The 13,219-nt window shown below is 41.3% G+C and overlaps 1 protein-coding gene across 1 annotated transcript; it reads left to right on the forward strand.

The window, feature by feature from the left end:
- Positions 1 to 5,631: 5,631 nt before the first annotated feature.
- adamts1 (ADAM metallopeptidase with thrombospondin type 1 motif 1) lies at positions 5,632 to 11,167 on the forward strand. The gene is made up of 8 exons (XM_015390550.1): positions 5,632 to 6,531; positions 7,295 to 7,635; positions 7,722 to 7,854; positions 7,950 to 8,407; positions 8,505 to 8,691; positions 8,780 to 8,958; positions 9,090 to 9,265; positions 9,376 to 11,167. Exons 1-8 carry the CDS (start codon positions 5,916 to 5,918, stop codon positions 10,115 to 10,117), a joined length of 2,832 nt encoding a protein of 943 aa, XP_015246036.1. The 5' UTR covers positions 5,632 to 5,915; the 3' UTR covers positions 10,118 to 11,167.
- Positions 11,168 to 13,219: the final 2,052 nt, after the last annotated feature.

Genomic DNA, 13,219 nt, shown 5'->3' on the forward strand with positions numbered 1-13,219 from the left:
AATTTTTTTTTTTTTTTTAGGGGCCCTAATCCTCTTCCGTATGATTACGATTTGCTTGCTAATCCAAAAATATTCAGCAAAAACAGAGGAAATCTGTAAGGCGGCTTTTTTTTTTTTTTTTTTTAAGTACTGTACCATAATGAAGCCCTTCATTTGTGTAAAGAAAATGAAAGGTATTCCTGACAACATTACCTCAGCTCTCATGTTTAACAAAGCGGATCAAAGCAGGCTGCATATGTACTGGATTTAAGAAACGCCTTCCTGCAGTTGTGTTAAAATACCTGGCGCTCGTCACGTTTTCCTGCATGACAAACCGTTGCCGCAAATTACAATGACATACGCTAAACACAAGACCCAGGTCAGCTTGCAAGCGAACGGCCTCACACATTTCAGATTGACAAAGTACATGTCTGTACAATACATAGATCGTTCATATACATTAAAGTATTAAAGCATATACATATATATATATATATATAAATATATACAACAGATGTACACCCACATATGCAGTAAAGGAATCAGTTTTTCGGTATTTTTGACTGACAACATAACCAAATCTGACTCCTCCAGTGGAACAACCTGTTGCAGACCACCAGAAACACAGCACTGAACTTGTAATTTATTGTTTGTACAACTGCTACATGTGAATAAAGAAACTGTCAGATGAGTTTTATTTATTATAGTAATTTTGTATCAAATTACTATTTAACTTTAGGAATATGACTGTGCTGAAACAATCCAATGTAAGAATATAGTGTTTTCATTTCTAGTCATCCACATGAATATATGTATATAAAATCTATATATTTAAAGATCCTTGTGTCTGTGTCATTCAAATCACCCCAGGCTGGTTTTTATGAGTTGCTACCCTTTAAACATGCACTAAAACAAATTCTTAATGGTTACAAACATGAAATGGTGGTGGTGGGGGGGGATTAAGAACTACGAAACACCTGCATGTTAGAAATATGCTAAGGCCAAGCAAATTTTCCAAAATGTCCGGGTAAGAATGTTTGTTGTTGACTTAGAAAACTTTTATTGTCACTTCATTTTATTGAAATTTGGTTTTGTACAGCTTTCATAACATTTCCATTCCTTTAAGTGCAGCAGTGATCAAATGTAAACAGCAAAAAACATGCCGAAAAGGCATTTATATGGAAGTTCAGAGCAAATATGCAGATTTTTCGATTGGTTTTATCGTTGTGATGTGGAGTAGGTGACATGATTAAGAGCTTTTCTCAACAGTTCAGCTGTCTGATGGCGGTCAGGAAGTAGCTTTTTCAGAATTTCTTAGATCTGCATCGAATGCTGCGTAGCCTCTTCCCAGAGGGCAGCAGGGAGAACAGTCCATGGTGGGGGTGTATACAAGGATGGGAACCAGAAATTACTGTAGTAAAGGCTCTGAATGTTGCGGAAAACAAGTGCAAGGTTTGGATATTTCTGTTTAAAGAGGCTACAAATGAAATGTGGCAAATGAAAGCCATCACTTACAGTTGCATTTTCAAGGAGAAACGTGGTAAAATAAATTAAATAAAACATGAATGGCTGAAGAAGAACTACCGCAGGACTTGAAGGTCAATCGCAGTGGAGGAGCTCCATACCTGAACTCTAAGATCTGTACCACAGTTGTTAAAAAAAACACGTCAATATCAATGTGGTAAACAGATCTCAGAGAGAGCAAACGGATAAACTGAACCCGTGCTAGTACACTAACTGACTAGCCACTCTAATAAAATACTGAACACAGCAAAGTGATTCATAAAACTTTAAAGTTGTTTTTTTTTTTATCAAAAAAAGCCTTTGGAGCCGAGCCTATTTCCCCCAGACAGTTATAAATCTTGCAAATTTGATTTGCAGCATTGAGAGAGTTATACAGATAATGTGGATGTTTTTTGTTGTCTTGCAAAACAGATCATACTCTTTTAATTAGTAAAAACTAGCTTCTACATATTTCAGACTAGCACAAAGTAATAGCTTGATATGATAAGGAAAATACAAGTTTTATTTATTATTTTGCACAAAGTCAAAAAAGACCCCATTTGCAGCAATTTCACCAGCAAAACTATAAATGTCAATTTCCCTCCAATTGCATAGTTACTCAATAGGTGATTGTGTTTATCACCATCTTGGGTGAATAACCATGCAAGCTTAAACAAGTCAGCTCCTCCTCAATGGAAGGAAGAACAATAGACCTGCTGTGTGCGACTGTGAGGGATGCTTACAGCTCCTCTCCGCTGCTCATTCAAGGTAGGTCACTCCTCATCCCTTTATTGGCCTCTGGTGAAGAGTTTGGGTATCGGAGAGAAGAGCAAAAGGCCTTTCTGAGTGCATCACAGGGTATGTTTGATTCTGTCTGTTGCTACTGTACAGCAATGACTATCATATGTAACTCTAACTACATGCAATGGGTTACAAATTACAACAAAGACGATGTGAGAGAATTCACAGGAGCCTTTCAGGAAATGTCAAGGAAGTGGAAAAAGAGTGGAAAGTACAACAACACATCAGAGGTTTGGTGGGTATTAAGATCAACACAGTGCAACACAAAAAGCCTTGGCAGTGCAGCATGTAATGTGAAGCATTACCCAGAGTGTCTGGATCAATTCAATGGACTGATCCAGACTCTCCTACTAACACACTGTCAAGACTAAAGCCACTCAACCCCTCGTCATTACTCTTCATCTTTATGTGATGGATTCACTCATATCGACTGAACACCAGGAAACCTTCCAGATAAACAATATTACTGACATCAAGTTGGTTTTGCTGGCTGAAAAATCAACAGTGGTGCAAGTGGATACTCTACCACGGTCTTTAATTGCAGGTTATCTGTTCTGCAGACCACTGGAGATGATTAAAGAGCAGCTTGTCAACAGGATGTTTAGCAACACCAGGGCTTTACAAGGGACTGTGAAGCTTAACTTTTACTCTGTGTAGATAGTTGCTACTACACAGAGACCCACTGCTTAAGACATTTTCTTAAGGGTCACCTCTAGTTGGAGTCATTGAGATCAGGACGTAAGGGTTCGCCCTGTAACCCGTGAGGGTTTTTTTTTGTCCATGGGCAAGACACCTGTGCCAATAGAATGGAAGCCTTTAGGGCAGGTGTAGATACAGTATAGCTTAGCACCATCAGTGCATAAATGGGCAAATAACTGAAACTGAGTGCGTTTGACTTGCCCTTAGACTTCTTGATAAAGCAACAGGCAAGTACAGGTAATTTACCAGTAGGAGACATGATAACACCTCTAATGGTAACTGACCTGTACTTGCACCAGTGAGCAAGTACAAGTCATTTCTACTTTGAGAGGGGAGTCACTAGTGTTAACATGCATTTTTAGGTTTGGCCATAGATTACCAATTGTATTTAATTTTAGACTTTATGAAGGCCATCCTAGTCTACTCATTTGCTTTAATCTAAATATCATTGTACTTCTGACTCTATGTTTAATAGGGTGACCAGAGGTCATCTTTTTCCCAGGCATGTCCTACTTTACATACCTGAAAAAATGTCCGGGGGGAATTTCAAAATCGTCCGGCATTTTGGTCGACAGAGCCATCAGCACCACGGTGAATTTGGTTTGAAGTTCGATATTGGATATTCAAGCTCCGCAGAGTCAGCGGGATCTAGCAAACGGTTGATTTGACTCAGGGACTCCAATGTCGGCCAGTGTCTCTCAGCGGTGCAGTTAGGGACCGTCAACAAATCTTTGAACCAAGCACGCTGGAGAAACAAAAGTCAATAAACTCCTTATCTTATGACCAATGAAGATGAAACTAATATAAAATCAAGCCAATAGATAACATATGTAAGGCACACTTGCTTTTATGCAATTTTAAGCACTTTTCAATTTTTAAGATATTTTTAAAGACAAAAGTTGGGACTTTTCTTCAATAGCTTCCAGGTCATGTGACCCACTGGCTCCAAATGTATGAGAAATTGTTATAATACTTTAACCAGATAAGGCACACTAATTTTTATTCCATTTCAAGCCTTTGTATATTTTTGCCTAACCGTGCGGGGGGAAGCATACAGTCGGGTTTGTCGCTTCCATCCCCGGCCGGCTCTTGACCGGGACCAGCTCAGCTGATGGCTGGGGTTTGAATGCCTGCTCCGGTCCAGTCGGTGGCCCAGCACTCCTGCAACCCCCCCACCACCCCACCCCCCCAGAAAAAAAAAAGAAGTGTCCTCTTTTTCATAACCCCATTTCTGGTCACCCTATGTTTAAGACTTATGCTCTGCTTAAAAAGGAAACTTGTAACTCCATCATGCTCCTCATCAACTAACCATCCCCACTGCAACTTTTAGAGCCTTCATTGAACATCTTGAACTGATCCACGATTGTTTGCCTTTTAAGTGAAATATACAATCAAAATGCAGGATTTTATTTCATGTTATGATGAATAATTTTCACAGTTAGGCACATATTAGATTCTGATCATATGCCTCTACATGTATGGTCTGTTATCTGAAATATTAACAAGAACAAGTGAAATGAGGACATGAAACTAGTCTCCACGTGGCTAGGCTTTCATGTAAAGTTTTAAAAGCGATGCAAAGGCGCCACCTGTTGGTCAAACTTTTATAGCATTTACATCAGCCCTAAATCATTTATAAGGGATTTTCTGCCATCTAGTGGATAATAACGGAATTACAATATTATTACTTTTGTGAACTGAGGCTTTTAAGGTGGACTGTTGCGATTTTCCAGTAGAATTGAGCGGCGAGGTTGTTCTTGCATACATTTCAAAGCAGAATTTGTTCATTTAATCTTGTAAATGGTTTGTCTGTATGCGAGTTGATTTTTTATTTTTTTTTTGTTATTATATCATTAGTATTCTCTAAATAAAAAAAAGTTTTGCTTTGCAATTTTTATTTAAAAAAAGTAAAAAGGTCCACATTTAAGTTAAATGTATATTCTGGAACATTTCTGTTTGTTTCTGGCTGCTTAATTGAAGTAAAAGCGTAAAGTCTTCCTGTCTGTAGTAGAGGTGGAGAGGGTAGGGTCCCTGCGCGCGGGCGGGGGAGGAAAGCAGGGCGACGGGGGCTTCGCCTTCCCTCTCCCGGAGCAAGGCTGTATCCCGGCTGAGGAGCCGCTCCTCCTTAAGACCTCAGCGGCCCCTCTGCGCTCCCTCTCCCCGCCGAGCGGAGCTCCTGGAAGCCTATCAGGGCGCACCGCAGCCGGATTGGCACAGTGGAGATATGGTCCTTGGAGACCTATCCGGACCAACCTTCTTTCATTTCCACTTTCAGCCAAACATAAATTTATATTGAATAAATGCTGACCTATATATATGCATATATTTATATATAAGTGATTATATATATGAATCTGTATTGATACAGAGCCCTTTATACAAATGTAATGGTTAAGTGGATTTCTAATCTGTATCTGTTTAAATAAAGTGTGTAATTGCAGCAATAAGTTAAGAAAAAAGATTCCCCGTCCTCCACAGTGATTGATTATCCTGGCAGCGCTCCAGGTCGATGTTGCGTTTTCCTTGCGCACGAGATTTGGCCCCTTTTCCTAAATCAAAGGGCGCTCAGGAAAAGGGGTGGAACCGGCCCAGCTGGGATACATACATAAATAGGAGGCACTGGCTCCTCATCTGACTGCAAGACAAGAGAAGAGAACAGACAAGACCCTTGTCCCGAACTCAAAAATAAAAAGAGGAAAAAAAATAGAACCAGAAACATCTGGAGGGGTGAAAGAAGAGAGAGATCACTCTGTTGGATTTTACTGCTGTTCTCCAGGAGTCAAACCTGCTTATAACTTTAATTGCACTGGATTTCTTTTATTTTTGTTTGTTTTGTGAAATCTCATAGAGGAATTATAGCCATTTTTTAAAAGGATTTTACTGACTATTTTTCAATAAATCTAATATATCCACTTGTTGGATTTCACAGCTGCATGATGAGGTTTTCACATATTGGTTTAATTGTCCTTCTGTGCGTCGGAGCAGTTTGCTGCGCCTGGGAGGAGTGCACTGTGGTGCCGGTCAGGTTGGACCGGTCAGACAGTGAAAGCGAGCCATGGCGGACACTCTCTGCAGAGGAGGAGGAGAAGGAGGTGCAGACCAGACTGTTCCGTTTGGACGTTTTTGGGAAGCAGTTGGTTCTACGCTTGGAGCCCGATCAGAACTTCCTGGCGCCTGGGTTCGTGTTCCACGTCGTGGGCAGCCCGGAGTCCGGACCGGTCCGGGAAGCTGAAAGCGCCGCCGAACCTGGCTGTTTCTTCTCCGGCACTGTGAACGGAGAGGAGCGCTCCGCCGCTGCGCTCAACCTGTGCCACGGACTCACTGGAGGATTCTACTTCCAGGGGGAGGAGTACTTCATCCAACCCCTAAATTCCAGCCAGTTCCGCTCGGTGAGAAAGGAGGAGGATGCGCACATGGTCCGCAGGAGAAGCCGCGCAACATTGGCGCAAGAAGGCAGCTCCAAATGCGGGGTCAGCGAGGACGAGGAAAAGGTGCCAAAGAATCTGGAACAGGAGGCCAGCCATGGAGCGCCTAACGCAGACCAGACAGGTAACACTGAGCGCATTTTACGCTCTTTGCTGTAGTAAAACTCGTAGGGCAAGAAGGAATAAAAGTAAAACATCCAAAATTTCACTCATGCGTAAAACTAAGACTGTCGTTTTTTAAAGATCTTACTAAGTAAAGACCCATCATAATGTCCAAATATACAGCAAGTGCCAAAATGTCAACTAATATTAAAAGAGATATATCTTTAAAAATAAAATGTGATAAAATCTATGGGTTTATGACCATTTAATTACACAATTTCCTCCCTAGAAGTCCTTTAAAGCTCATAAGTTTGCAATATCCCATAAAATACTTCTCTGTCATACCTAAAGTCTGATTGGTTAACTTGGAGCAGCACAGAGAGGGGAAAAGGAGGGTGGGGGAGTAGAAAGTGGGAGGAGAGGCAGAGGTTGGGGCAGCAGGGCCAACAATGCTGAGATGTGTGAATTTGCCCCCTGGTACAACTCGCACCGTCTGAGTTTATTTTCATGAAAAGGATTTTCTACCCTTTCTCACTAGCATAATTTTTCAACACTGAAAGGTCGATTTTCAGACTGCTGAGAGGGAGGAGCCATAGGTGGTGTGAGGTTTGACTCACAGAAGCCTGACTGAGCTTTAAAAACCAATTAGGTGTAACATTCTTAGATGTATGGCAAACAAGTTTGTTCTCAAAGTTACAGTGTATAAAATAAGATTCATTGAGACATTATTTTCACAATTTGACTTGTGAACCATGTAGTCTGACCTCTCCCCTGCCTCCCATCAGCCCATTCTAGGACCAGGAGGTTTGTTTCCACACCACGCTATTTGGAGATCATGCTGGTGGCGGACCAGTCCATGGCCGAGTTCCATGGTGCAGGGCTCAAACCTTATCTTCTTACCATCATGGCCGTGGCATCCCGTCTCTACCGTCACCCCAGCATCCACAACTCAATCAGCCTGGCTGTGGTAAAGCTGCTGGTGGTATACGAGGAGGAGCGAGGCCCTCAGGTATCAACCAACGCTGCCATGACCCTCCGCAACTTCTGTCAGTGGCAGCGGCAGCACAACCCTCCAAGTGACCGCCATCCGGAGCACTATGACACGGCAGTGCTCTTCACCAGAACTGTAAGTACCACCAGAGATAGTTGCAGTTGAAAAGAAACTGTGTAGTCACATCAATGGCATTAAAGTGCTCATGTCTCCCTGTTTAGGACCTTTGTGGTGCCCATTCTTGTGACACTTTGGGGATGGCAGATGTTGGTACAGTGTGCGACCCTGAGAGAAGCTGCTCCATCATTGAGGATGATGGGCTGCAGGCTGCATTTACTGTGGCACATGAACTAGGTAAAATTGAGTGTTTTAAATATTGCTTAAACATTATGTTATGCCATGCACACTCATGCTTGATGTTAATGGTCCATTTGATGTATTTCCTTTAGGCCATGTCTTCAATATGCCTCATGATGATGCCCAGCTTTGTTCAGGGGTAAACGGTGCCCACTGGAGCTCTCACATGATGGCTTCCACCCTGTCTAATCTGGACCAGCTGCAACCATGGTCTCCCTGCTCTGCTCTCATGATCACCAGCTTTCTAGACAACGGGCACGGGCAGTGCTTGTTAGATAAGCCAGTCAAGCCTCAGTCACTCCCTCAACCTCTGCCAGGAAAGGTCTACAGTGCTGATCATCAGTGTCGCCTGACTTTTGGGGAGGACTCCCAGCACTGTCCAGATCTGAGCACTATGTGCGCAGCTCTGTGGTGCACAGTGACCACATCTAATGGCTGGGTGGTGTGCCAGACAAAGAACTTCCCATGGGCTGATGGTACTCCTTGTGGACAAGAGGGTTACTGCCTTGCCGGACGATGCCTCAATAAGACTCTGGCTGCTGAACATCAGGTAAAAGGAGCATGCATTGTTCTTCTCTACTTTCCTTTTGTTAAATATGACCTCTGGGTCTGGCCTCCTCTTAACATTTTTATGGTATTCCCTCTAGACTCCGGTTAATGGTGGCTGGGGCATGTGGGGGCCCTGGGGTGATTGTTCTCGAACCTGTGGAGGTGGAGTGCAGTATTCCTTCCGATCCTGTGACAATCCCTTACCAAAGAATGGAGGCAAGTACTGTGAAGGCAAGAGGATCCAGTACCGCTCCTGCAACACTGAAGTTTGTCCTGACACCAACGGTAAGCATTTTGGACAGCCACTGAAGGGACTGGAGTTGCTTAGCTGTAAGGGAAGCAGTGAATTAAATCTCTGTGCTTCTGTTCTCAGGCCTGTCTTTTCGTGAGGAACAGTGTTTGGTCCACAATGATATGTCGGCTCAAGTGTCACTGGGTTCGGGCGGGGGTGTTGAGTGGGTGCCCAAGTATGCTGGAGTTTCACCGAAAGACCGCTGCAAACTGGTGTGTCGTGCTAAGGGGACTGGATACTTTTTTGTCCTCAAGCCTAAGGTAAAATATAAATACATGTTTCTTATGTTATCATTTCAACAGTCTTGGTTCCAAAATATTTTATCCCCAAAAAAGTTTTATCAAAGGCAACCTTCTTATTGTCCTTTTTGTTATCGCTATGCTGACCCCAGGTGGCTGATGGAACACCCTGCAGTCCAGATTCCACCTCAGTTTGTGTGCAAGGCCAGTGTGTCAAGGCTGGGTGTGATCGTATCATCGGCTCTAACCGGCGCTTTGATAAGTGTGGCGTTTGTGGTGGGAATGGATCCTCCTGCAAGAAAGTGTCAGGCTCTCTGGAGCGTGCCAGGTAAGCATATAAAGCGTCTTAAAGCTATTAAACCTTTGTTTTAGACCATTATTATATACTTGTCAAAGCCTTGCTAATCTCAAAGTTTTGCCTTTCTCTTTCTGTCTTAGGCCCGGTTATCAGGATGTTGTAACTATTCCTGCTGGCGCTACTCACCTGGATGTTAAACAGCGTTCTCCAGGCAATGGTCGTCAAGATAACAGCTACCTGGCTGTACGCCGGCAGGATGGAACATATCTGTTAAATGGTGATTATAAATTGATGACCATGGAGACAGATATTGCCCTTCAAGGGGCACTGTTAAGATACAGTGGCTCCTCTGCCACCCTGGAGCGTCTCCGAAGCTTTTCCCCACTCCCAGAACCCCTCACAATCCAGGTGTTGTCTGTAGGTGAAGCCCCAAGGCCACGAGTTAAGTACAGCTACTTTGCCCCTAGACCCAATGATGCCGCTTCAACCTCTAACAACAACGCAGGCCGCCGCCAGTCAATTAATGCCATCCGGGAGTTTGGTGGAGCTGAATGGACCCTGAGGGAGTGGGGTCCATGTTCTCAGACCTGTGGAGGAGGTGTACAACAAAGAGAGGTTGTTTGTTTGGACTCGGAAGGACATACATCAAGAGACTGCCCGGAGGAACTTCGACCTCTGGTGTCAAGGTCCTGTGCCTCCCAGTCATGCCCCTCCTGGCTTCCAGGACAATGGTCAGAATGCTCCAAGACCTGCGGCAGGGGCTTCCGCCAGCGACCGCTGCGCTGCATCGGGCACGATGGACGTACGTTAAGCCTCGACAACTGTGACCCCAAAGACCGTCCGCGGCCCCTGCTGGAAATGTGCCATCAGAAAGCCTGCTAATGACTGCATCTTTAATTTTAACATCTTTCATCCCAGATTTCTGCTACAAAACAAAAATACACATTTCCCACAGACAATGTAAAGAGGATCGGTGAATGTTTACAACCAGGGCTACACATAAGACCACAACTGTTGTGATTGTATCTACCAATATTTACCTGTTCCCTTCATCCCTTCATCAGAGAGGCGACTGTCTAACAAACGTGGAAGCGGCAAAGACTGACCACATCTTTACTCCTATCCTGTCAGCAGTGGCACATCTTAGTTTAATTTAGCAGGAAAGACCATGCTGCTTGCCATGCAAACATCATGCTAGTTATGTTAGCATATTTGTTTTGCAACGTATTTTATATATATATAATTGTCCTAGCTGGGCTGGACATATCAATAGGATTCAGTGTTGGGAGTGGCGTAGGGTGCTACAGTATATTGTGTATATAAAGAAGAATAGCTCATCTACTTGCTCACCCCATCAGGTATGGAAAACAAGATAGCTCATAGTGTTTATGTTCAAACCTAAGTCAGCATTTATTTATCAGAAACCTGAAGCACTTCGACTTTATCTCTTTTTTTTTCTTTTGTTTTGTTTTTGGCACATCATGTTTCCCAGTTTTTCCAAAATGCCTCAAGACTGTGTCTTTTAGCCATATATTGCCTTCATGTACACAACCTCTAATGAGGGAGCTCAAAAGACCAAAGAGGAGAGAGTGAATGCATGTGAGTGCGAGTGTGTGTGTGTTTAAGTGTTTATGGGTGTGTTTGGAGACTTCAAGAGGGACTTGTCTCCTGCTACTACTTCATAAGGAAGTCTCTCTTGCCTTCTGCGAAGGCTTTGTGTTTCATGTTTTTTTTTTCTTTTTGTATAGAATATACAAACGTTATTTATTTTTGTACAGCCTGTTAAATATAATCATTGGCCTTAAAAAATACTATTTTTTATTGTTACTGAGATTACAGAAGGATGTAGACTATATAGAGTATTTATACAATTTTATAAATATATATATTTGGTCCTAGATTCATGAATAAAGCATCACTTTGACTTCTCAAGAGTGTTTTTTGTTGTTATTTTGTCATTTTGGGATGTAGATTTGCTGTCTGATGATTTGTAGTAAGAATCAATCAAATTAAGCTTGATAGCTAAAATATATATATGTTGGGAAATATAAATTTTCTTATGTAATTTAAGGGGGGGGAATTAGAGATATGTACAAAAGAAAACAGGTACAACAATACTATTCAAGCAAAAATTTGAATGAACACTAACTAGCACTAACAGGTCACAAAAAGAATGGTGAATTTATTAAATAAACAAAACATTAAACTAACAAATACACATGGAACTTGCTTTGAAAATTAATGTTTAAAATATGTAAGCTTAGTCTGGAGCTTAATGTATTGGTTTTCTACCAAATGACCAGAATTTGTGCCCATAAGAGAAAACGTTTTACATTAAAAGGTAATAAGAGCTTGAATCCGGTTTTCCAATGTTCTTGCACCAGAAAAGAACACCTTACTTTTGTCTGGCTTTTGTTATTTAATCTCTTATGGAACCTGAGTATCTTTACAGCTCAGGCGGGTAAAACAGATGACCTCAAGGTCAATAATCTGTGATTCAGTTCTTGGAAATCATAAGTGACTTGAACACAGAAAAAAGCATCATTATTCAGCCTTTGTATGCATTGATTTTGCTATTTAAAAAAAAAAAAAACATCCCAGAATAAAGATTTGTAGAGAAACAAGTTGAAATATCTCCTTGCATGGAATCAGTTTACTTCATCACATTTTTGCACAATACTAATGATTAAAATAATTTAAGTGAATCCACACTTAAACAAAATTATGAAGCTTTTAGGGTTCTTAACTAGCAATAAAGTACCAGTTATTGAATGGGTCTTTTGTTATTTATTAACTGACAAAACAGAGCATTTTAGATGCATTTTCAAAAGCCTGCTTGAGCAGGGAAATTAATAATAAAAAAAAAATCAGATTCCTAAGCGTACATATACACGAAATTAATAAACAAGAACTTCCTGAAGCACAAAGAAGCAACTAAAATGTTGGATTGATCACAGAAGTCCTTTTTAAGATGAATTAAAGATGTTTCTTCCTCACAGGTCCCATTTATTATTCAGAAAGCTTTCTGAAATTATCTTAGTTGCATCAACTTAAAGATGTAATCCCAGTATTTTATAACAAAATCCTGAAGTCAAGAAATGACAGATTTTGGCTGGGAGACCAGGCTGTGGTTGAAGTAAGACCTCCTCGAAGTGAAAAGATCAACATTATAAAACTCATCTGTTATTAAAACTTTTGAAAGTTCTTATATTTAACTGTAATGCCTTTTGATCTTATGTATTAACTGTATGATTATCTTGAAGCTTTTAATTAGTGTCAATTAAACTTGCAACTTAAGCAAGACAGCTTTGTGATTAATTTTAATTGGAAGGAAGAAAAAAAATATCTCCTTCAAATATTTCCCAGCCATTCCCAGTAATGGTGTCATGGTTTCTTTGGGTGTTTATCCACTGGCAGCTCTTCCCTCATTTGGAGGGTGAAGCTGAGTAAGTTGCAGCTTGAACTGAACAACTGTTCCTCATCAAGCTCATCAGAAAGATCAGGATGCAAGGAGATGGTTATTTAGTGTCTGAGTGCTAACTCTATTTTCTATCAAGCCTCTTACGGCAGCATTTGATATTCCATAGATTGTTTAGATGCTTTCTGACACTTTATTTTATATATCTATGTCCAAACTATCATGCTACCTATGTCAAGTTCAGCTTTGGAGCAGCAGTTCATTCTGTATCACAGAATCACCACTTTTCGGATCTTCTGCTGTAATATAACAATTTTACATCTTTTTTTAAGCCAGCTTTTATCTGTACCTGTTGCAAATAAAACCTGGTTCCCCCACTAGGGGGCAACAATGAGCTACCAATCCCTTCATGAATCCAATGGCCTTCCACTTGATAAGCATTCACAAGTGCTTCTAAATAAGTTAATTAATTTAAATAATCCAGTTTATAGATTTATTTTTATACTGAATAGAATAAAAGTTTGGTGCTGGGCCTGTTTTAAAAATGTTATGCTTTGACCTGGATG

This window comes from Cyprinodon variegatus, unplaced genomic scaffold (genome assembly GCF_000732505.1).
Source record: "Cyprinodon variegatus isolate N-32 unplaced genomic scaffold, C_variegatus-1.0 Scaffold503, whole genome shotgun sequence".
Lineage (NCBI taxonomy): Eukaryota > Metazoa > Chordata > Actinopteri > Cyprinodontiformes > Cyprinodontidae > Cyprinodon > Cyprinodon variegatus.